The 26346-nt window shown below is 32.1% G+C and overlaps 1 protein-coding gene across 3 annotated transcripts; it reads right to left on the reverse strand.

The window, feature by feature from the left end:
• Positions 1-1336: 1336 nt before the first annotated feature.
• Positions 1337-15684, reverse strand: LOC121985316 (mediator of RNA polymerase II transcription subunit 19a-like). 3 transcript variants are annotated; one of them, XR_006113115.1, is made up of 7 exons: positions 15427-15683; positions 12255-12366; positions 6935-7224; positions 6636-6857; positions 6493-6552; positions 6258-6404; positions 1337-1616 (listed from the first exon to the last, which is right to left on the reverse strand). XR_006113115.1 is itself a non-coding variant. In XM_042538684.1 (6 exons), exons 2-6 carry the CDS (start codon positions 12286-12288, stop codon positions 6400-6402), a joined length of 606 nt encoding a protein of 201 aa, XP_042394618.1. In that variant the 5' UTR covers positions 12289-12366; positions 15427-15684; the 3' UTR covers positions 1602-6399. The 3 variants fall into 3 exon arrangements, 2 of the variants coding, with proteins under 2 accessions (XP_042394618.1, XP_042394617.1); XM_042538684.1 differs by having other exon boundaries at positions 1602-6404; positions 6498-6552; positions 15427-15684; XM_042538683.1 differs by having other exon boundaries at positions 1602-6404.
• Between the last annotated feature and the right edge of the window lie 10662 nt (positions 15685-26346).

Here is a 26346-nt window from a genome sequence, read left to right on the forward strand (position 1 = left end):
ATTTATAGAAATTATAGTTTTAACATTAATCCAATCAAGTTCCTCAGTTTGCTTCCTAAACGTTACACTAATCTTCTACATTTGGCTTGGCAAATTATACAGAGAAGTAGACGTTATTAAGGTGGCAAAAGATAATTCACTCATCCATACAAAGAAGATAAATCACGAGTAACTACTAATCTTGAACAGTTGAATAGCACATAGAGAAAAATAGATACCCAATTACTAGTCAAGATTTGCCCCCACCTAATGATAAAGTAGATGTTATTGTGTGGCAAAAAAACGATTCACTCACTCCTAGCACCCGCATCAATTCGTCTCTAGATTAATACGGAAGAAGTAAATCACAAATGACTATTAACCATTAATAAAGTGGTCAAGACATGATCGGGCGCACTGAATTTCGACCTCATAACCTAATGTAACAACACCTCGTACCTTGACCACTATATTGTCTCAAGGGGTCAAATAGTTATTATTATGTGGCAAAAGTAATTCGCTCACCTATAATACTCTTGCCAATTCATCCATAGATAAATCATAAATGACTACTAACCATTAGTACAAATAGTCAATGCATAATGGAGCTATTATAATTACATATATTTCCTTATGCTCATCCTAGAAATCTTAATAACTCATCCTCATCTCTATCCTAAATTATATGTAAACAGATAAATCATAGAATCAAATTGTAATCCGAGAGTTACTTTTCTAAAATTGCCGAGGAAATTAGTTGAGGGTACGCATCAATTGTACACTTTTCTTTGAGAAAAACCAGGGAGTTACTGAGCGTCAATTTTCCAACCGAATTAAAATGGAATAGGGATAAAAATAATCAAACGCAACGTATTAGAATTTGTTTCTCACAGGCAAGTGAGATTTGGTTCAGTGAGATAATAGCTTGTCAGTACAGACGCAGTATCAAACCATAAGAAATGCAAAACAGAGAGTTAAAATGTTGTGGCAGTTGAATTTAGCATCAATTTTCTAATGGGTTAGGTTCACAAAATCGGATAGAAAAAATAGAGTAGACAAATATTAACACATAAATTTGCATAATGAATTAAAAAAATTCAACCTTTTAATTTAAAGTAGCATTTTAAAATCACGTCAAAATTTCATCTCTTAAGAAGAGATTTAGCGAACAAACCCTCGAAAATATAATTGAAATGGAATACAGCACCCAATACACTTCGTCAATAATTAAACTCGCCAAGACAACTTGCAGGCTTCCAACACAAAAGGTCGTAGTTATCCAATTTTCATGTTCATTCAACTACAACAAAGGAACTGCCAGTCAAGAAATGCTCCTGTAACTCACTGAATGGTTAACTTTTTATCAAAATTTGTTAATTAATGCAATTGACCAACCATTAGATATCTTTAGCTGACATGTCTACATATGATTTAGTATTCAGACAAGTTCCCCATAGTAGGAGTCGGGAAAAATAAAATAAAACATTGAACATTCAGTGCCCTACTGAATATATTTTCTCTCGGCAGGTGACTAAATTTTCAGAGATCTAGACATGAAAACATCAAAGATCCTCACTTTCCTTCTGCAATTAATTGTAAATAGGGGGCACAAACAGTATAAATGATCTATTTGGGATCTGAAAAAAGTGTAAGAATAATAATTAGTGTCGCAATAGTTGCCTACTCAGTAGCAGCAGAAATCATGGTAATTGATGCATCTAACAGTTCACGGAACTTAAAGCACAACTTGATAATTCACAGGAATTGTGACATTAAAAAACAACTGTAGTAAAGATCCAAGTTGAAAGCCTTCGGACCAATTCCTATCCCAACACCAAATGTTTGAAATAGAAGAAAGGAGAACTGAAACACGTCATATGGTAATTACATCACTTATAATTGAAATTACTGAATAAATATTGCATTCAATATTACAATTTTCATCATATGAAAATTAAAACAGTGAATTTTATACAACCTACTACCAAATCTAAAGTTTGGATGGGCCTGATTCTGAAGAATGTAAATGGATACTAGAAGACAATTTTTCAATACAGAACCAAATAATACAGGATGAGACAATGCTGCAATGTTTCTGGAATTCATCCTGATAGTTTAGCTGATATAAACCGGACTATCACTGTACTTTTATGATAATTATGCACTAACATTTATTCAAATCAGACAACAGATGTTAAACATGTTAGTACCAGTATTCAAATTCCTACATAGATACATCTATAGTACTATTAAATTGACACGCTGTTCATAATAGACACATGAATTCAAAAAAATATATATAAAGTAAAGTTATTAAAAACACTTTTTTTTTAACTTGTACGACCAAACGACCAAGATATATTCTCTTCAAGATTACAATTAGATAAAATATCTTACAATAAAGTTATTACCTATATTGGAGATAGGTAATAACCTTACTCCAATATGAACTGTAGAGAAGACAAAATTGGTCTAAATAATGATAAAGAAGTCAGTTTGCATTTGAAGTGAAAAAGAATAGACAATGTATAATGCTAAACCTATACTTATTTGTGTGCATGGATTATTGTTTTCTCAAAATTGCAGTAAAAAGAATTTCGACATTAAATTCTAAGGTTGTGCTTTATGGACGTGGATTGGATGTATAATGATATATGTCCAACCATTTTCAAGCTAAGATAGGAATTAATTGATAGCATTTTTGTTAATGTTAAAAAATTTGTTGATAATTGCAAAATATTATAAAGGAGTAATAACAAAAAATGGAGAAAGGTAAGAACATAAACATGCACAAAGAAAGAACAAGTGTAGACGGAAATGTCAGTGTGTCGTAAACAAAAGCTTAAGTTGGTTATATCTTGCATCATCTTTATTGAACTCAATTACTTGCATATTTCCAATACCTTTCAGAACTTAATTACTTGCATGTTTCCTATCCTTTCTTGTTCAAACCGCATTATATGTCTAAAGTGCAATCATATATATACAATAACAAGATTCTAACATTCTACCTACGAAACACAGAGTAACTCTTAGAAGAAAATGATCCAGTACTCCACATGAAAATAAATGCAAAAAATATAAAAAAACACAAATGTTACTCCTTTGGAAAAACAGAATCGAAGCATGCAAGTACAAACACATGTTCTTTTTCATACACATAAGGGGCATAAGACTAAAATGAGAAAATTATGCACCAAAGACTAAAGTTGATCACAAGAAACAAAAGGTCCATACCTGGCATTGTTTACAGAAGTAATAATTATAACTGACTAGAAGTTATTTTTCTTTAGGCATTACATGAGAAATTAAGTTGTGTCTTACCTGTATGATCTACATGTTCTAATAGTATCAAATATTTTAAAGTTTAAACACTAATTAGTTTTATATAGTTTCTGCTGTTTTCATACTTGATTATTATTTAGTACCTTTATCAAGTAGCTTGCATGTTCAACCATTTTTTTTTTTAACATTTTGGGAACACTTTTCATACTCTTAACATGTATTTCTTGTATTCTTGACCTATCACCGTACCGCGAACTCATTGAGGAAACCTAATCTACGCTCAAGTAACACATTCCCATTTAAGATGGGTAAAAACTTTAGAAAATGGCATGGCAGACAATTGGACACATAATTTAAAAAACCGTCATTTTCATATAATTACAGTCATTTTTCACATTTTTAATATACAGTAGTCTCATATTGGGTAAACCAGATCTACACTCAAGTCAGACACTAGCACTCCTATTGAAGGTGTAAAAACTTTAGAAAATGATGTGTCGCACTCCAAGCTGATCGCCACAAATACACCCTTCATGAATTCAAATAACTTGGTTTTTAATAATGTGTATGTTATCGTTGCTAATAATGGCATATTCCTAATGGATTTTCAGGGTAATACAACACATCTTTTTAATTTTATTTCACAATTTTAAATATGTAAAAGAGACATTAAAGAAAAAAAATTTTGATTCATTTTTTTTTCTGTACTGTAATTTGGTATAACTCAAATGTCTTAACCTTTCATAGAGGGAAGATATGTGGTGATTCTAGAATTAGCGGAGATACATGGAAACTTCTATGTGGAAGAACCCAACTTGACAATAAAAGGGGGAAAATGTTACATAATAACTATTCATCTTCGATCGAACTCCTAAATATTCTCCTTTCCTTTATTAGTGAGAATGATCCATTGTTGGGACTAACCAGAATTGGCCAAAGACCAACAAAAATTGAAAAATTTCCATTAAAATCAAATAATCAATATCTTATTTTCCATTAATCTATGCAAATTCACGCTGATTTCGACTGATTCCCTACTGCTATAGGGTTATTTTGGAGGATCCTGGTTTAGTGTTTCTACATCTTGCTATTATACTCTATATGGGGATTAAAGAATTAGACCAGATTGAGCCGCCTAAACTGTGATGATTCAGTGAGCAGACAGTACCAATGCCCAACAAATATAAATGATGATCCACGGAGTTAGCCCCTACATGCAACTTAGGAACGCAAATTGACGATGTTTGATTAATCAGAAGCCACTGTGACAAAATAAAAATGATGATCCACAGATTAGCCCTATAAGCAGTTTACTAAATAGCAAAGTCCTTTAAAAATGAGATGAATATTCAGTGATCCTCGGAAAGAATTATGATGCCAAAACCATGCAGTAAATATGTTTTGGAAGAAGTTAACTATGAACATCGAAGAAACCTATCAAGCAGCTATTTTCCTATTACAATCAAGCTTGGAATAATCTGTTATAGGATTTTCCAAAATATGCAAGGTGAACTGATTAGCTAGTTCTCCAAAGCAATCTTTTTCAATGATGCTTTCCTGGAGAGACCAAGCTTCCAGTGCATTTCATCTTGCAATGTGCAATAATGCTGGTGGAAGTCGATCATCAGGTAAGGGCACTGTTATGGAAACAATTAAAGTTTTTGATTAATAGGTTTAGACTAGCATACAGTTGCAGCACTAAGCTGCGTCATTTAACAGGAACCCAAACAAATGGCAGTGAATTAAGAAAATCAGCAAAAGAAGTATTTTTCTATGGATGAGTAGCTAGCTATTCATGGTCTGCAGGATTGATAGGTAACAAAACCATAAAGCTACTTGACGCTTATAACAGTGCCAGACAGGAAAAGTGTTTGTCATGTTGATTGACGAGATCAGTCAAGGGCTGAGGTCATTACCATAATATGATCCATGCCATTCAATCTGCTACTGACAGGAGCTATGAATACGTTTTAAGACAATGGTCTTTGTAACAAAGTGAGGAATCTGTTATTCTTTTTTTCTTTTATGCTTATTTCAACTTCAATTTTCAGAATTTATTCAAGTTTCAGCTTAAAAATAACAATTTGTTTCAGTTCATAAGTTAATCAGGCATTGTCCAATTGGGGCAAAGGTGTTGGATCCAATCCAAATTAACATGGGGTGCTTGCTGTGGGATGGCTTCCAATGGATCTACACTGAAAACAGACTGGAATTTGAACCTTGATTAGGATCATTCATCATTAATTATTCTTGTACTTCAGTAGAATAGTTTGGCTATATAGAATATAGTTTTGCTCAAACACTTCAATGAAATGATTTCTAATGGTAATTATTGGACTTAGGTTTATCTGAATACGAGTAGAACCAACATAAAGTACACCAAACAATCCCATTTTTCAACTCAAAAATAAAAAAGAAGAAGAAAAAACGATTCAGGGATGCTTGTAGAGGGAGAGAACAGATGCAAAGTGATAGAATTTATGATAAAAACAATTAAGTCAAAGTTGTCCAGCTATGAATAAAGACCTATGTAGAATGTCAATTGAAAATATAGGCCCAAGTAGAATGTCAATTAGTGTAAAATAGTAATTAACCAAAAGAAAGCATTTTTAAATTTATTTCAGAAAAATGAACATTATGAATGAGCACCAACAGCTACCCAATTGTCCACATCTTTGAATATATTTAAAATATCCTAACAGCATCAGAAATATTCATATTCACAGAAGCCAAAATCACATCACCAATTCAGCAACACAACGTACTGACTTCTTCATACAACTCAGGAACTATGAGAGCTTAATAACAAAAGAGTTTTCAGCCTAATCTATTTCTGGCAATTTATGAGTCTTTGATAATGTACAAAAATAGTACAATCATGACATAGAAACCAAATCAGCATCAAAATTAATTATATCAGAGTTGGGCTAAAATGAGAGTTGTGATAAAAAAGTAGCCTGTTTGCATTAGCTGACAGCAAGAAGCAGATGTACCTCAAAGAATTTTGGAGCAAGACATGCTTCGATCTAATCTTCCCCAACAGCATATTAAGTAATTTAATGAAGAAAGACAAGTGTTTTTAACTTTTATCAGCTAGCAACTTTTATCCCTCCAACTTCTTCAATCTTTGGACTCTTATGCTGAAATATTTGAGAAACCAACCTTCTCTAAAGTAAGATATGTACAAAAAATAAATTTGAAGCTGAAGAAAAACCACTGAATGCCTACCTTACTTTTCTTGAGTTTGTGGTTATCAACAGAATCATCATTGCCTTCATGTTTCCTCTTCTGAATTATAAATATATGAATAAGTAAAATTGCAAGTCCATGGGGTTAAATAAAAATGATTGTTACACAACAAGAACAAGAACCTTCTCGTGATGCTTCTTTGAGTGGTCACCAGAAGAATCATGATGTCCACTTTTATCTTTCTTCTTTTCTCGATCTTTATCTTTACTCCGATCTTTATGGCGATGTTTGTGCTTCTTGTGTTCCTTGTCTCTATCTTTGTCCTTGTGTTTTTTGTGCTTCCTCTCCTTGTCCTTAGAATCTCCTCTTGATTTCCCTGGAATGGTAGGTATTCCTTTCTCTGACTGCAAAACATTACAGGATCTTATAGAAAAATTAATCAAGCATATACAAGTTTACAATGGAACGATAAATTTGTTACCGAAGGCAAATCAATGGGAGTTGTATCTCTCAGCTGAAATGCCTGTCCTAGCATCTCCAAGTCAAATTGTTGCATTTGAGCTGTTGTTTCTCTTGAGTATGGAGCACTCTGTAGGAGTTGACCTAACTCCATTCCTTCTCCCTTCCGGATTTCTGTGTCTCCACCAACATTGTGGAGATAATGTGTGTCTGCAACTGACAAAGGAAGAGGTCTTTTGCAGAAGAAATCATAGTGTCCTGATAGCTTGTAGTGGTTTATCAAATCAATAGCACCCGTAGGTTCTCTGGGCCCTGTATACTCAAACAAAAAAAAAGATAAAAACATTAAAAATTAAAGTAGATACTATCATATCAAATAGAACGGTTCAAAAACTTGAATCGTGATATAATTTTGGTATTTAACTGGAACGGCATGATACTCTTTTTTGGAACCGTGCTATTATTCCAACATATGATGATGGTGGCAAATTGGAGAAGGAAGAAGAAAAAAAGCGAGCACAACCATAAACCTATTGACTTTGTATCCCATTAGAATGGTATAGTTTTAACCCTATGTTATATGGACACAAACTAAAAAATAAAGAACATTATTTAATTCATCTTAACGAGTATTGTACCATACTAAGGGGTGTCAAATGTTGACATGAAATGAAACTCATCGACATAATTGAGTTAGCGATACATGATAAATTACTTATGCCAAGAAATATCAATTTTTAGTAATTTATGAGAACAATACATTTCGACTATATCGCCTAACACAATATGAGATTTAAATATATATATATATATATATATATATATATATATATATATATATATATATATATACTATACAAATAGTAATACTATTTATTCTTCATCAATATTACATATGAAAACACTGTCAACAAAATGAACAAGTTCCAAAATACAAAAACTTGGCCTATTCATATGGGAAGCAAAAAAAAGGTAAAAACTACATTAAAGGCTTACATCTACTATTTTGGGACAATTTTGCATTATTGAGTAAAATTTTTCTGGTAACTCTTTTGCATTCACTAAGATACACGAGTTTCTCTTGAGTTGTTTAAGTGGTATCGAAGCCTAAACGTCTGCTATTCCCTCTATCTGTAGTTCCTACTCTCAAAACTAGCAACCTCATCAAGCATGCCCATCATTGTCGTCTTCCTCTAGCATCCATACTGAAACACATCAATCACCCAATCACTCACAACACCATTGCATCCACTTTTAGAAAACCAAAACTATCTCTAGCACCAACCACATATCATTTATAACCACTACCTTGCATACCAATGGCAAGTGTGATATTTCCCATCGCATGCCAACAACCATTACACCTACCATCCACCACGACTAAATTGATATATCCTACTTATCTACCCTAGCCAGAAAATTCTAACAAAAACCAACCAAATGCACCACCAACAACCACCTACTTGAGTAATTAGCATTGCCACTATCATCAATGAATCTGACACTTGTTTATTCATTTGAAGCCATTATTTCCACCAAAGTCAAATCTTTCCCTTTAACTCCAGCAACAACACCTCCACCAACCCACCAATACCGGTCTATCAATTCGATCTCCACCAACCACCAAGGGTAAACTTAGTGCCTACTCCTAATGTTGACACTCTTAAATACTGTCAAGCTTCATAGCTTTATGTAATGCCACAATCTAATCTTCCAATATGCACTTTCCATCAACTCACATATGATACAACAATTGCATCAACAAAACAATCAGGGAAGAAAATTCTGAATAGGAGGCCAAATTTATCACCATTAAATCTGATCATTCACTCACAATGGATCTAGCTAAAAACAAAAACATGAGGCCAACTTAGCCCATTCCTAAGAGGTTTATGTACAAGCACTTCATTTTTAAAACAAAAAATTAAAAAAAACAAACAAAAGAAAAAGGAGAATAGTTGGAAGTAATGAATGGGGAAAGATCAGTTAGAGACAGTTTTTTGGGATAAAATATAGAAAATAAGCAGCATGGGAGTTTTAATAACCCATTCAACTTGCATCTCAGTGATATTGCAATTATATCAAAATTTATTTTATTTAACTTCATTGGCCAGTTTATACACCTTGATATTAGAACAACAATGCATTTAATCCAATAAAATATCCATGGCATATCCTTTAACAGGAACATCATTTATTTCATACTATTTAGTAGTATCACATTAGCAAAAAAATTTTAAAAAAATTGTGATAGAATAGTAATACCATAATGACCTATAATCATAGTGATAATAGAAAGCTTGATTATATTATCTTGGAACTAGATCATCCATTGTCCAATATGAACTTGAAATAATAAAGGTAATATTGGATATCTTGGTCAGTAATAAAGAGTCTGTTAACCAATTGTGTTTGTTGATCAATTATCCAAAGATGATAAATTGAAGATCTCAAAAATTCACAATAAGCATGAAACTAAAATCTCTATGGAGATAAACAAAGTTGACCATGATTAGTCACTAGAATGGCAATGGTGAAAACATCAAAGGTCTTAATATAAGGAATAATGAATTGTCCACAAAACCAGTTGTGATAGAGCTAGGATTTAATATTGATGCTCAAAAAATTGATACATTGAGTTAGGAGTTAGGACATTACAAGCTTCATCTCAACTCTCAAGAATAATGAAGGGTATAATTAACATTTTGTTCAACAGCTTCCTGAGAGTCTTCACAATACAGCCACTGATAATTTTTACTGTCATTTATCAGTCCATACTATATTATGGATAAAGTTGGTTCCAATACTTGTGACCTACACTTAGCAACCAAATATAATATCATTCAAATATTCTCCATTTCAAGGACATGATATCTTTGATATCTTACTAGGAGATTCAGGTCTTCTACCTATGTTTGTTGATTTATTCCAAGAGCATTCACAACCTCACTTCAAAATGAAGATGAAGAATGATAAAAAAAAAAATGTAGTTGTCATATTGAAGACAACTCCACTTTAAGTTGACAAATAAATTGAAGAAGGAAATCGCTCTGAAGAGAATAAATTGATTCAGAATTTGGAGCTTATATTATTTTATTTTACTTTATTATTGATCCACACTTACCTTATTTGTGGAAATTTTAATTAGATTGGTCTATTTAGTTGATCTATAAAAGCATATATTTGGTGCTTACGCTCATAATTATTTAAGGCGTAAGGCGCCCAAAAGCGCATAGGTGCTCTAGGCGCAAGGTGAGGTGCATGCCTTACAGAAATAAGACGCTTTGGGTATAAATTTTTACAATTCAAATATATATAGGAAATTCTGCTAAAATATTTTACTAACAAAATTCAAATATTTCACAAATGATTAAACAATAATGTAAATATAAAATTCACTAACATCCAAATATTGAAATAGTTTATCTTCATAATCAAAATCAAACTTCAAATTAAAGAAAAAACAAACTTCAAATTAAAAAAAAAAACATACCGTTATGACAAAACAAAAGGAGAAAAGCAAGTAAGTATAGCCAAATTCAAAAGACCGATGTTGATGTATTCACGCTTGAGAAGGGAGAGGAGGGTAGGTTGATGCTGATTTTTTTAGGGGAGAGGAAGAGTCACGCAAGAAAATCAGTGAAATAAGTTTGCAAGGGACTAAGGGAGATTAATGTTCATTTTCTAGAGAGGAAGAGTCATGCAAGAAAAATGTGTCGCATGCATACATGCAACCTAATTAATTTAAAGGGTAATTTAAAGTATGAATTAGACTTTTAAAAAAATTTTAAAACTTCAATAAGGCGAGGAAAATTTTGCCTCAAGTGTCTTAACCTATCAAAAGGAGCACGCTTAGGTGTGTTTCATTCAAGTACTGTGCCTAGGTCACTGCCCAGGCGCATGGTGTGCTTTTCACAACTATGCTTACACCTATGGTTTGATAAATTTTTTTACATTTTGTCTTATATATTTGTTTCCTATATCTTTCCTCTCTTATTGTGGGATCCCTGAATAAAGTTTCTTTCTGCTGCATTCATAATGCACTATCATTAGACAAGTATACAATATCCAATTCACCACCCCTATTGTAGTAGTGATATTAGGAATCATGGCCTAGTGGTAGCACATCAAGCTTTTTTTAAAACATCATCATCATTAAAACTGGTCCTAGTTATGAATCCGTACCATGTATAATACAATGAGTCCCACTTACAAATACCAAACATGTCAAACGGTGTATAATAAAATTATCAAATAGCAAGGTTTAAAATTTCAAACCGTGGCGAAGTTTCGGTCTTTATTGGAACATATTGTTTTGGACCTTTTGGTATCATGTCAATCGACATGTTTCGGTGCATGATATCGGTAATGGATTGGAATTGAAGAAGGAGATGAAGCATAAAAAGGAGACATTGTGTGTGTCAAGCATGGTTTTAAATCTTGTATCATGTCGGACGAAATAGTCGAAACATATCATTCTAGTAAATTACTGAAATGTCTCCTTCCTTTGCTTCATCTTCTTCCTCCTTCACTCTGTCATCGACATCATGTATCACAACAACGGTCTGATATTGAAACGACATCTTTCTAGTCAAAGACCGAAACAACATGACTCGAGATTTTGAACCTTAGTGTCAAGCGGTATCAAGTTTCGGTGATTTAGCAGAATGATACGCTTCGACCATTTTGCCTAGCACGATACGAGATTTCAAACCATGTTAAATAGTCTAATTTTGGTAACAAGACTTATGATTAACCTTGTCTTGAATTTGATAATATAATAGCAAAAGAAAAGTTGTTAGAATCATTTTGGAGTGAATAACATAGGAGTTTTCTGTATTGACATTACTTATTTTCAGGTTATAAATTTCCTTTTGCAATTAATGAAAAGAACTTTATATGATCTAAGGCAAAGTTACTACATCGAATCACACTTGATTAGAGTTTATTGAGCCATCAATGTAGGCATTCGTACAAATCAAACAAGAATTCATAAATTGGTCATAGATTATGGATGAATTTCATGCAAAACAATAGTTAGGTTCTAAATTGCACGGCACAACCCGTCTTGGGTCCAGATGGATCTTTAGCTGTGTTCAACATAATGTTGGGAAATTTTGATCAACTAGGCCACCTTTGTCATATTTCTACGGTGACCATACATATTTATGGAATGAAACATTTTGTGCATTTTATAATTGTTGAAATATAACTTGCATCTTAGGTAATGAAACACATTGGTAACTTAAAAGCACCTAGCACTTTAAAGTTGGAAATCAAGGGTTCTCCAATTTATTGTGTACAAACCAATAAACAACTGGGGGAAAAAAATATGTGTGCACCTCTTCCAAACTTCTTGCCTTCGGGATCCATCATATCATAGCTTGATGTGTCTGTAGTTCATTTCTGATGAAAGGATTTTGAGAATCCAATTCTCCCTCGATTAACTAAACACTGCAAAATAAAATCATTAAGCACTAGGTACTTAGCAAATACCATAAAAGGATAAACATGATCAGGTTATGACATAAATTCATTTTCTGTTGTAGTCTAATGGAAACCTCAGAATTCTTTTTTCCATTTTTTGGAAAGCGAGGAATATACATACAGAACAAAGATGGATCATCAAAGAATTGTTTCTGCAAAGATGAAAAAACTATAAAAATATAGAGGACTAAAAGGTTCAATTATTTTCCTTGAGACTATGTTTATTTAAATAACAATAACTTTTTCAGAAAAAAAAAAGAAAGACATAACAAGAGAAGTCTCAAAGATATATCTCCACTGACCTCATTCAAGAAAGTTGTTTGTTAAAACAATCATGCTACAACACTAAGAATGACAGGACAGTTTACAAGGAGACACTCCACTTGACATGTTCAAACATGATAATCATAATACATTAACTTAGAAGTAGCCATTTCTTTTGAAGTCCACTCTCTACTATATTTTCTTGATTATTGAAATCCATAATCAACAATGCAGAGTTATTTCAGGATGGATACACATTTTTGTTCTAGCACAAATAAATTAATCAAGTAAACCAATTGATCTATCTAGATGAAATTTATTGTAGTCATTCTTGAAGAATTGGATAAATATCATAAAAATCAGTAAGGACAGAAGGTAGGTCTAGATTCATCACTTGATCCACAACCAATTCATCCATTTTCCTCCAAAATCCAATACCAAATTATATTCATAACCAACATCACCACCACCATCAAGTAGTGTTAGTTCCAAGTGTTTAAAATTGGCTATATGATCTTATCGTTTCATGGAACTAATGCTAGGTTATATCCATAAAAAATAACCATTTTCTTAAAACACTTGTTATTACAGAAGTAAAGTCTTCCTTATCTCATTGTATCCCTCACACATTCAATTCTAGTTAATTACTTTTCAAAAAAAATTGTTGTCCTCTTGAACACATTCATACCATATTAATATATTTTCTCTATATCATCTTATATATAGAGCTACAACTGACTGCTCATAGATATTAACATTTTTAATTTATTTGGTAATGCAACCTCACATATCCATCCAACCATTCTCATATTTGCTATGTTGTCTCAACTAGATTAGCATTCTGTGCGTGTCTTCCTAACTAATCCATAAAACACAATTGATTATGCTACAATCCCTTTTTCATTTAGACAAGGAGGGCACAACCATCACTCAAAACTCTAGCACCATATCTCTATTTCCCAAATTTACTCTCAATTTACAATGGTTTTCTAACTTAATATTTGAAGAAATGGAGAGTGAGATAAGGTTATCTTCTTTTGAAGGCCCCATGAAGTTTATGTCTACTCAATTGAGAGTCTTAAAAAACGTTGTAGGTTTTCATAAAAACTAAACATACAAATTTTCTAAACATGAATATTCCTACATTAAAAATGAATTTTAAAAAAAACTTTAGTAAGGCCAAAAAAGAATTCACATAAACAATAAATACCTTCACAACGTAAAATTTTGTTGAAGTGAAGGAACACTTTCAGTATTATTATTTTTATTGGTTCGATGTACATAGCTATGCTAGTTGGATTCGGAATTTGACTTGGAGTGTTGGTGTCAAACACGAGTATCAAAGGAACAAATGAAGTGTGGTCAAGTATCATAAGTCCACAATGCTGGTTAAACAACTTTTCATAACTATCATTACCAAACATGGGCATCCTTCAATTGTTCTAATTGTGAAAAGAAACATAAAAATATAAATGTGTGTATATATATATATATATATCCTAAAAGAAATTTAAACAAAGGTAGAATGTCATAACATGTCACTTTAGCTCCCTTTTGTTTAACTAAACATTCTGTTTCTATCAAATACTGGGACATATTAACTGACCAATACAAAACATGAAATTGTAAACACATATATTCATTATCAAAATCCTACTATAATAGAAGCTCCAGATAAATAACTTGTAAGCATGATAAGGTTAAAATTAGCCATCCAGTTTTGTGGCATCCTGAAATTACTACTGTTGTTTTGTAAGTTGAAGCAACAACAGCGTAATTTGGGTTTGCAGGTAAGCAAGAAACATGTGTTCATTTCCATTTTCTTTCTATGTTGTCATATCTTTTATGATTAAGCAGCACTACAGCAGAGGCACCTTCCAATTTTCACATTGATTTTTCTATAATTGTCTGGAAATCATGCATAAATGTGGTTGGTCAATCACATCAGGCAATGTTGTATTTACTTGGTTGGAAATAAAAGAGAGAAGAAAATAAATGAAATAAAATGATCACTTTCTCTTGTTTGCTTGTACATGAATAGCAAAAGATGAAGGAATTTTATTTCATCCATTTCCTCTAGTTTTGTTTCCACACGAATGGGGTGGAAATGAACAGAAATGAAATTTAACATCACATGAACACAAATTAGAATGCTTATCTCCCTTCAATTCAATTTAAGTGAACAAGAAATATGTAATACAGCGCAAGTAAGATAAGACAATGCTTTTCTTTCTTTCTTTTCACATAGTATTTCAATTCACTTTTATTTCCTCCCCTCCAATTACACGCAGCAAATCCCTGTATCTTAACATGGAAAAAAAACTATGAGTATATGTAGTATACAAAGGTCAACGTACCCTAAAACCTATTTAATTGATAAAAGAAAATGGAAAACCGACGACAGGAGAGATTTTCTTTGTTTTGATTAGTTCATTTTCATATGAAAACCAAAGATGGAGTGAAGAAGCCTGAACGCTATTCCGCCCATCCTCACCAATATCCCAGCCGCTCTGTAAAGGAAGCTTAGCTATTTATCACAAGACGGACGACCTACAAAATCACTATGGGCGAAATTCGAAAACGAAATGGCACCAAATATAGACTCTATAAACCAAAACTGTCGATGCAATTTCAGAGCAAATCACAGAAGCAAAGAAGAAAGTCCTAGGGACGGATATAAGGCGAGCTCAGAAGATCAAGAAACACCAAACATGTAAAACTAAAAAAATTCAAATGGCTTCAATTTGACTGCAAGGGCCAGACCTTCTAGACGATAAATGGTGGGCAAGCTCGACCTAGCCCTTTTCTGAGAACTAAGAAGGTCTGACTAATGGACGAGCACTTCGTTGCCAGGCAACAAAATTGAAAATACGAGCAAGGAGGGCGGAGGCGACGACGTCGGGAGCGAGTGGCGGAGGAAAGAGAAAGCGGAGGAGGAGAAAAGGGCCGTGGCGGAAAGCTAGGGTTAAGAGCGATTCGAGTTGGGAAGAAGCTTCTTCGTACGCTAGGAGATGGGTACCGACGAAATGATTAACGAGGATGAAATGAACGGTTGGATTTATTTGCAAACTAATTGACCGATCCAGATGAAATCGGAATTATGCTGACACTGACACGGACCCCAAGCCGGCGATCCAATCCACTTCGCACTTACAACAACGATTGATTAAGGAAGTTGTTAGGGGAAAGCCCTAAGAATATACTGTTCGTCATTCCAACGGAAATCTCGTGTGCAAATCTTTTCTGTTTGAAAAATGAGTTTGATTTAATCCCCTGTCTAATGTATCAACTTCTAACCTTCGATATGATATAGGGCTGCTTGGGTTTCCGAATTTATTTGATAGTCAATCTGTGATCTGTTCGAACATTTAGATTATATATATAGAAGTAAGATTTTGTTGTTGTTGTTATTATTGTATTGGATTTTATTTTTTACAAAATGTTATTATACAATGAAACTATAGGAAAATAAACATATACAAAGAATATAATAAAAATATTAAAAAGAAATATTATAATTTTTTAAGTGGTTCAAAATTCTCATTTCTAGTTCATGACTTATGATCTGTTAATGGATTCACTCTCGATAATGACATCACTATTTTCTCATCTCCGCACACCTTCCAAAGAGGGGAATCTCTTAGTCTTGTTCTTTTATAGCAAATATACAGCCAAATGACAATAATACAAGAAATATAATTACTCTTGGTTGATGTAACTAGCTCTAAACGTCTCACAAGCTCATAGAATGCAACAACACTCTCCTTGAATACAACTACACAAGTTTGTTCTGAAAATTTTAACAAGGTCAACTTATATAATCCTTCTATTCGCAAGTCACCAGTTGACTACACATCAATTAAGTGCTCATTAATTATCAATTGACTCCTTTGTAGTGACGGATCCAGAAATTTAAGTATGGAGGAGTAATTTTTATATAGAACAAGGGACGATATTCTCTATCTGCACTGGTAGAATCCTATAATAGATTCGCCCCTGCTCCTTTGTGACATGTAGCCTTTTCATCTAGAATTGAACCTATGCTTTAATTGGTTTGTTCATTAGTTGATTGCTTGCTTACTTGGTTCATCAGTTGATTGCGTACTTATCATCACTCGACTAGCCTAAATAGAATCTCGACCAATTCATTTGCTTCAATTATCAATAGTGGAATTGGCTATTATCCACAATTGACTATTTATTAGATTGTTCCTAAACAAAAATATTTTGTTCTATGACATTTTAGCTTGGTCAAACCAAGTCAATTATTTAATAAATTGACTACTAAATATTGTTTGTACAATCAATTTCTAGAGTTTCGATATTTAATAATATATTTATTTGTATCTAGTCAAGATTGATCAAGGGTTGATCTAAGTAGATTAAGGTTGATCGAATGCTTGGAAAGTAGCAAAATGCCAACAGGTCAAGAGTGACTCGATATTTGGAAATTGGTGATGACCTATGCAAGCGAGAAAGAGAAAGCTCAAATACGTCAAGGGTGATCGATGCTTACAAAGAGAAAACCCTAAGGATTAAAACCTATGTAATGAGAAGACGCGGAGGAGTAAACTTTAACCAAAGGATAACCCTAGGGGAGTGAGCCCTAAATAGTGAGAAGTATTAGAGAAATAAACTCAAAGTAAGTAAGAAGTCTTGAATGAGTGAACTTCAAATAAGTAAGCTCAATAAGTCAGATAAACTAAGTAATAGGCTTGTTTGTATGTTTAGAATTCTGTCTTGCAAGAAGCTAGAACTAGACGAAGACTCATAAGGCTGGAACATGTCTAGAGAATTGGACTAAGTTCGGGGCATCGAACCATGTTCGGGCGACCCAAACTAGTTCAAGCAATTGCAATAGGTACGGGCTATAAGAACAGGTATGGGTGACCGAAATAGGTTTGATCAACCAGAAAGACAAGATCAGATCGAGATCCAAGTGAGACAGTCAGCAAATCAAGTTTAACTAAGCTCTATGTGAACGGAGGTGTTCCAAGCAACCAAAAGTTGCCAAGTTAGCAAATCCATAGTTCACGAAAATCATATCCAAAGTTAAGTCAACAAATGTTTAGGTGCTTGGAAGGCTTCTAGGCAATCGAAAAAGTGGCACGTCAATAAGTCGAAGAAATTCTATAAATAAAGGGAGAGGCTTAAGGATCAATAAATCAATTCAATCTACTCTTGTTCTATGCTTGAAAGCCTTCAAAGTAAAACTCGTACGATCTAGGAAGTACTAGGAAGAGTGTCATTGCATTCAAGGCTTCTATAGGGATTTGTTTGTCTTTACTTGTGTTATCATTTATTATTATTAATTATTGTGTTTTGTTTGTTCTTGATCAATTTTGTAAGAGGTTTTTTCATCGTTGGAAGGTGTTCGGAAAGGAGAAAGATTAGTGGACTCAAGTAGAGATATAACCTTGAATGTAATGACCCTGGGGTTATGAACCAAGTAAAATATGGTGTGTTCTTTACCCTGTATTATTTTTGTATTTATTTTATTATTCTGTTGTGTACTTGTAGGATCGTGTCTACGCTAAAGGGAGGTGAATAGTATATACTATTGATCTCGTGTTAGGCCGGCTAGAGGGGGTGAATAGCATGAAAATAAAGTTAGCCTAATCTCTTATTTTTACTTAGGAAGGATACTCAAATTAATTAAACAATTAAAATAAATAACATAAAATAAAGAGACTCAGGAATTTTACTTGGTTTGCAACTAAAGAGATTGCTAATCTAAGACAATTGCAAGCTTAATAAAAATCTCCTTCACTGAAGGTGGAAAAGTCTCTTACACACTTTAAAGCTCAGGAATTACTAGAAAGATGGATACAATGATTGATTTATAATTCCTAGCTTAAAGGGGGGCTTTTATAGCCTTCTGAAAAAAAGTTATCATTGCTTGGAGGCGTTTCCAAAGTCATCTAGGGAACCTCTAATGTGGATAAAGTTTTGTCTATGTTCCAATGGTTAGGAAACAACTCTGACTCATTGGAGGCGCCTTCAATGTCATTGGAGGTGCCTCCGCACCTCTACTTAAGCTGCCTTAGAGTTTGCTCGAGGCGCCTTTGTGTCTTTTCATCCGAGACGCCTTAGACACAATGAAGGCGCCTCGGGTCTTTAAGGTCAACTTCCAAGTTGATCTTTTTCAATCTTGCTCTCTCGGGTGATGCTCTGATTGTCCGGAGTTTAATTCACCTAAACTTAACTTTGACCTTCTTCCCGAGCAGACTTCCTCATTGGTTTCTCATCCCTCAAATATATCATACACTTCCTTCTCATTCACCGATGTATTCTTCTACAGCATCTCGTCCTTCGGATGCACCTAGTCCGTCGACTCACTTTCCGTATTATCCTTTTTGCCAATTGCATCTTCCACTCAACTTCTTATGTTCCTAAGTTCCTGCACATTCAGGCACAAGGTATTTAAATCGAATGATCTAACTTAATTTAGTTTATTACATCAAAACTAATCCAGGGTACTTACAACCTCCTCTTTTTTGATATGCATCAATCCAAGTTAAGATAGGATAAACAAGTAATAAAATAATTTATGTTTTAAATTTAGCAAAAAGTATAAGAAATAATTTTACAATAAGTACATGCAAAATATATCAAAATTTTACAATTTTATAAATTTACTGCCTCCCCTTAACTTAATCCCTATTTTCTCCCACTTTGATCAAAAACATGTTAGGGAAAATAAAAATAGTTTTAAAAAATGAAACTTTTTCTAGGGGTTTAAGATAGAATTTTCAGTTATATATATTTTTCTTAATTTTTAAAAGTAATATTTTTTTCAATTTAACCTTAGTTTGGGTAAAAATAATTTTAAAAATAATTTTTAAGTTTTAAAAAACATAAAAAAAAAATTTCATGGTCAAACATAAAAAGTGAGATCAGGAAAAAAAATCACTACAAATAAATTTTTATTTTGATCAGAAATAATATTTTTAAGCAAAAATAATTATTTTTAAATTTAAATTATTAAAAATATTTTTTAATTCAAAAAATCTGGTTAATTTTTCTCAACATTTAAAATATAATTTTATTTAGCTGGAAAATCAGAATTTTTAAAATTTATCTCCTAAAAAATTTAAAATTTAAAATTATATTTTCGATCAAAAATTCATAAAAAAACAGATAAGTACCAAAAAAAAATCTCGAATATTTTATTCTAATAGAAAAACTAACTTATTATCACAGAAAAAATAATTTTTAAAAAATTAATTTTCCAAATATTTTAAATTTTAAAAATATAATTTTTATTAGAAAATTTATAAAAAGTAATATAAAAGTAAAAAAACTAAAAAATTTGGTAATGATTCCATATTTTAAGGAAAAAATTTGGGCAAAAATATGAATATATAGAAAATTTATGAAACAATTAATTTGATAATGTTAAACACTAATGCAAATTTGAAGAATATATAATGGAAAATTTTATCTAATTAGATTAAATATAATTTAGGAATCCAAAATAAATCTTTATCTACTAGATTTATCAAAAAAAATTATGGAATAAATTTTCTATCTAGTTTTGTAATTTGGCCCCTATGTTCTAATATACCAGTTAAGTCATTTATAATTTTTAAAATTTAGAATAGCATAATTTGAACATGCAAAATTAAAAAAAAAATCTATTTATTCTTTCAATTTTATTTTTTTATTTTTTATTTTATCAAATTTTTCTAGTGGACATACTTTAGCTAAAATCGTTTTCAAATCCATATTGTCTTTTTTTAATTTAATATTCTTAGATCTAAGTTTACACAAAGATTTAGGCATGGAATAATAATACCTTTATATAATTGGTGAGGAGGTAGAATACATACCTCACTTTCCATGTTTAATATGAAGTTGGATTCTCCCCCTTCATTGTTGTTATCTTTTGAAGTAACTCTCCTTTCATTGATGCTCTCGATGTTCATCTTGGTAAGGTTTTGTCATTTTTTTCATCTTAGTAACTTGTCATTAGTGCAAGTCCGGCGTATTGCTCTGTCTCGGATTCGGATGATGATTGCTCGTCCCAAGTCACCTTAAGGTTCTTATGCTTTGATCAACTTTACCCTTTGTCCTTCTCTTTCTCCCTTTTCTTCAGCTTCGGGCAATTAATCTTTTACGTGTCAATCTTCATCACAATGGTAGCACATTATTTTCCTTTTTCCTCAAAGAAATTTCTTGGCCTATGACTTGTTAAAAGTGTTAGACTTAAAAAACTTTAAAAATTTTCTTACCATGTATGCTTCTTGATCCGTGTCGAGGGACGACTCTAAATCTGGTTCGACCTTCCTTGTATTCAAGGTGATGCTGTTCGTCTCCTTGTCCTTTCTTATGCCTACACATCTACACGCATATAATTCAAAAGTGGAAAACAAATTTTCTAAGCTACTTACCTCGAGGTCCTTGGAAATGTAGTAGACGTCTACTATCGATGCTCATTCGGGTGTTCTCAGTAATGCATTTAGAGTATACCTTATTGAATCCTGATTCATTACCATTTCTCTAATGTTGTTGAGTCTGGTGATTAGCTCCTTAATTTTCATGTGCAGTTGAGCCACTGTTTCACACTTTTCCATTCAGAGGTTTGTTTGTTGATTTCGGAGCAGGTCTCATTTCGTTAACTTATCCTCCGAGGTTCCTTCATGCAACTCTAGGAATTTTTTCCAGAGTTCTTTCGTTGATTCATAGCTGCTGATTCGATTGACTTCTTGGGGTATAAGAACGTTCAGCAAGTGAAACTCTACTTTGTCGTTAGCCACGAAGTCATTTTGCTCCTTTTTGGTCCAGAGGTGTTCTTTTTTCCCTCTCTGTGCTGATTTCTAGGTATTATATAACCATATTTTATAGTTAAAAGAATTTCAAAATCTATTTTAAAGAATACCTCCATTTTGCGCTTTCAAATCACGAACTCCCCCTCGAACTTTGGCTGGTAGATGCTAGATCCGACCACTGTCTTATTATTTTAGTTGGTGGTTAGTCATTCTAAAGCGATTATGCTCTAATATTAATTCTTGATCCCGTGTTAGGCCAGCAAGAGGGGGTGAATATCGTGAAAAGAAAGTTAGCCAAATCTCTTGCTTTTGCTTAGCAAAGATAATTAAATCGATTAAATAATTAAAATAAACAACATAAAATCAAGAGGCTTGGGAATTTTACTTGGTTTGCAACCGAGGAGGTTGCTAATCCAAGGCAGTTAGAAGCTTAATAAAAATCTCCTTCGTTGAAGGCGGAGAAGACTCTTACATACTTTAAAAGCTCAAGCATTACAAAAAAGATGGATACAGTGATTAATTTCTAATTCCTAACTCCACGGGGTTTTTTATAGCCTTCTGGAAAGTTATCGTTGCTTGGAGGAACCTCTAAAGTCATCCAGGGTGCCTCCAATGTAGATAAATTTTTATCTAGGCTCCATTGGTCAGGCAACATCTCTAACTTGTTGGAGGCGCCTTCAATGTCATTGAAGGTGCCTCTGCATCTCTACTTGAGACACCTTCTAGTTCGCTCAAGGCACCTGCATGCCTTTTCATCTGAGGTGTCTCAAACACAATGAAGGTACCTTGGGTCTTCAAGATCAACATTCAAGTTAATTTTGTTCGATCTTGCTCGCTTTGGTGATGTTCCGGTCGTCCAAAGTTGAGTTCACGTAAACTCAACTCAGACCTTTTCCTCGAGTAAGCTTTCTCCTCGGCTTCTCGTCTCTCAAATGCATCGTGCGCTTCCTTCTCGTCCATCAGTATAATCTTCCACAGTACCTCATCTTTCAGATGCACTGAGCCCATCGACTCGCTTCCCGTGCTATCCTTCTCGCTAGTTGCATCTTCTGCTCAATTTTTTGTGTTCCTAAGTTCCTATACACTCATATGCAAGACATTAAAATCACAGGACCTAACTTAACCTGGTTGACCTCATCAAAACTAACCTAGGTTGCTTATGTAGGACCGTTAGAGTCGATAGAGGGGGGGTGAATATCGATTCGAAAATTTAGAGTATAAACGCAGCGGAAAAGTAAAATAGACACAAATATTTTTTACTTCGTTCGGAGCCTGTGACGACTCCTACTCGAAGGCCCGTGGTCCTTGACCACTTTCGTTGGGCAATCACTAACAATTCGAATATAGTTACAAAAATGAACACAGGAACTGCTAGTGAAAATAAAGCAATACCGACAAGGAAATTAAAAAACCGAAGGAGCACTTTGTCGGAGCTTTGTTGGCGTCGCACTGAACGTCGAGCAGCAAGACCAGCAGTAGAAGAGTTCTCAGATTGATTGATTATCTGAAGCTCCTGCCTGGGGCTTCTTTTATATGCTGTTCCGGGCGCCTGGATTCCTTCCGGGCGCTTGGAATGTGACGTAGCTGCTCAAACCGAGATGCTCCACGTGGCGATGCGCAATCAGGATAAAGTTTGCCTCCCGGGCGCCCGGATCCCTTCCGGGCGCCCGGACCTCCGTCCTGCACGACAAACGTTAGTCCGGAGGCAAATATATATATCCTGTAAAACAGATTGTTAGCACAATTAAAGTTCAACAAAGTAATAGCAAAGAGTATGACTTAGATTCCGTCTTTCCGAGACCGGAATCTAGTCACGATCTCGACTTAGACATCCGAAATGGATCTAAGCCGGATCGACGCCTAATGTTCCCTTCCCGGGAACGCGTCCTCGCAGTCACTCCCCTCCAGTGACTTACCTCACTTACCTGCCAGACGTCCGGTCAGCCCGTCGACCCGTCTGGACTTCTCGCCAAGCGTCCGGTCAGCCCGTCGACCCGCTTGGACTTCTCTCCAGCTATCCGGTCAGCCCGTCGACCTAGCTGGACTTCTCGCCAAGCGTCCGGTCAGCCCGTCGACCCGCTTGGACTTCTCGCCAGCTATCCGGTCAGCCCGTCGACCTAGCTGGACTTCATGCCAGACATCCGGTCAGCCCGTCGACCTGTCTGGACTTCTCCTGCACACTCGATCAAAGTGTCAGACAACAACGAAACTAACTTAACCTATTTGTCATTCATCAAAACCTGGGTTAAATCGTTAGTGCTAACTGCACCAACAATCTCCCCCTTTTTGATGGAATGACAACCTGGTTAAGTTAGTGAAAACATATGCAAGAAACAACATGCATTTATGTGGTTTTAAAGTTAGTCTGTATTTTCAAATTGGTTTAGCTAACTTAACCACCTAACCCTCCTCCTTTGTCATTCATCAAAAAATAAGCAGGGGTAAACAAGCATAGTGTAGAGTAATAAAAAGTTTAGTTCAAAAATTCAAAGATACTGATAAAAGTACAATTTTTAACAGCAAGTTAAAAAAATAGTCAAGTTGACTTGGGAGAGTTTAGATAGTCTAATTTTCAAACATAAGTGTATAAGGTCTAAATTAAATTTTCAAAACAAGTTTCAACTTTTAAACGCTTTTCAAACATAAGTTTTCAAAACCAAAATTCCAAAACTAAGTTTGAAAAATCTAATTTCCACAATTTTCAATAACAACGTAATTTTTTTTTTTAAACTAATTTTTTTTAAATTTAACTTTTCAAATCAAATTGTCAAAATTAAGTAGATTCAGGACAATTTTCAAAGTAAAGTTAAATTAAATTTAAATCTTTACTTTTAGTTTTCAAAGGAGTTTGGTAAAAGTAAGATCATATTTTTAGAATGTTTTTGTAAAATTTGTTTTCCAAAATCAAATTTACAAAGTTTAAAAGTACTAGTTTCAAAACCATGGTTTAAAATACTTGAAAAGTTCAGTTTTCAAAGGCTAAGTAAAAAGGATAAAAAGTTTGTGATTTAAAAAAATTTCACAATTTTAAACAAGTTGTTTTTAAACTTTGATTTTCAAAATTAAGTTTAAAATTCAATTTGGAAAACTAAAGTAGTTTTATTTCTCCCCCTGAATTTGATACTCCTTTAATTTATTACTCTCTTTAATTTATTAAATTTTCTAGGGGATTTAAAAAGAAAAAATTGAACCTCCCCCTGAATTGGTTACTCCCCTTAATTTAATATCTCTCCCTTAAGTTAATACTAAGCTTTGGTTGTGTTAAATTTCAAAAGTCCTAACACATTTGTCTAATTTAGTAACACTTATATTATTATCTCTGTATCCTTGGTATAACTGTTTATTTGAATTTGATTAATCAATTATTAATTAATTTTAGATTGCGCTTAACTTTAGTTTAAGGTTAAATAAGATAAGATTTTATTAATTCAATAACACTTAAGCATTATCAATAATTTATTGATTAGTTTTTACTTGATTTAATAATTTAATACTTAGTGAAATAATTTAAATTTCATATTACCTGATTGAGTTGGTCAATAAAAGTGTTAGTTATAATTATTATTATTTTTATTTATTTATTTATTTATTTATTTTTAAAGGGATTTCTAAAACAGCATTTAAAAGGAATTTAAAATGATTTTTATAATATGTTTATGTCAATTAACATACGTTTGATTCAGTTTTGATTAATATTAGTGGTTAATTTAAGTTTAAGTTTAATTTTAAGTTTAAGTTAAAAATTTTAATTTTAATTGTAATTTCAATATTAAGTTTTAATTTAAGATTTAATTTTTAGTTAAGTCAAATTAAAAATTAATTTTAAGGTTACAATGATGTTTAAGATTAAAAATGAGTATAAAGTCAAAATAATAATTTTTAAAATGAAAATAATCTATAGAAATAATTTATTATTACTATTTTTAAGTTAACAAAATTTTATTATAGTGAAAAAATAAGAAGAATTTTTCAAAATGATACATAATTTTTAGATAGTTTTAAAATGATTTTTAAAATATTTTTTAAATGATTTTTAAAAGTTTTTTTTTTAAAATAATTTTTGAAATAATTTTTAAGTTAAAATAATTTTAAAAATATAATTTTTATATTAAAATAATTTTAAGTTAAAATAATTTTTAAGTTAAAATAATTTTTAAGTTAAAATAATTTTTTTGTTAAAATAATTTTTTAAATAACAATAATTTTTAAAACGTTTTAAAAGAATTTTTTAAAAGAATTTTTAAAGTTTTTAAAATGATTTTTAAAAGAGTTTTTAAAATGTTTTAAAATAATTTTTAAAAGAATTTTTTAAAGTTTTTAAAATAATTTTTAAAATGTTTTAAAAGAATTTTTTAAAGTTTTTAAAATGATTTTTAAAAGAGTTTTTAAAATAATTTTTAAAATGTTTTAAAAGAATTTTTAAAAGATTTTTTAAAGTTTTTAAAATGATTTTTAAAAGAGTTTTTAAAATAATTTTTAAAATTTTTTAATAGAATTTTTAAAAGTTTTTAAAATGATTTTTAAAAGATTTTTTAAAAGAGTTTTTAAAATGTTTTAATATAATTTTTAAAAGAATTTTTTAAAGTTTTTAAAAATTTTTTAAAATATTTTTTAAAAGAGTTTTTAAAATGTTTTAAAATAATTTTTAAAAGAATTTTTTAAAGTTTTTAAAATAATTTTTAAAATATCTTTAAAATAATTTTTAAAAGAATTTTTTAAAGTTTTTAAAGTGATTTTTAAAAGAGTTTTTAAAATAATTTTTAAAATAATTTTTAAAGTATTTTAAAAATAGTTTTTGAATAATTTTTCAAATAATTTTTAAAGAATTTTAAAAATAGTTTTTAAAGAATTTTTAAAATAGTTTTTAAAGAATTTTTAAAATAGTTTTTAAAGAATTTTAAAAAATAGTTTT

The sequence above is a fragment of the Zingiber officinale genome, chromosome 5B (genome assembly GCF_018446385.1).
Source record: "Zingiber officinale cultivar Zhangliang chromosome 5B, Zo_v1.1, whole genome shotgun sequence".
NCBI classification, from domain to species: Eukaryota; Viridiplantae; Streptophyta; class Magnoliopsida; order Zingiberales; family Zingiberaceae; genus Zingiber; species Zingiber officinale.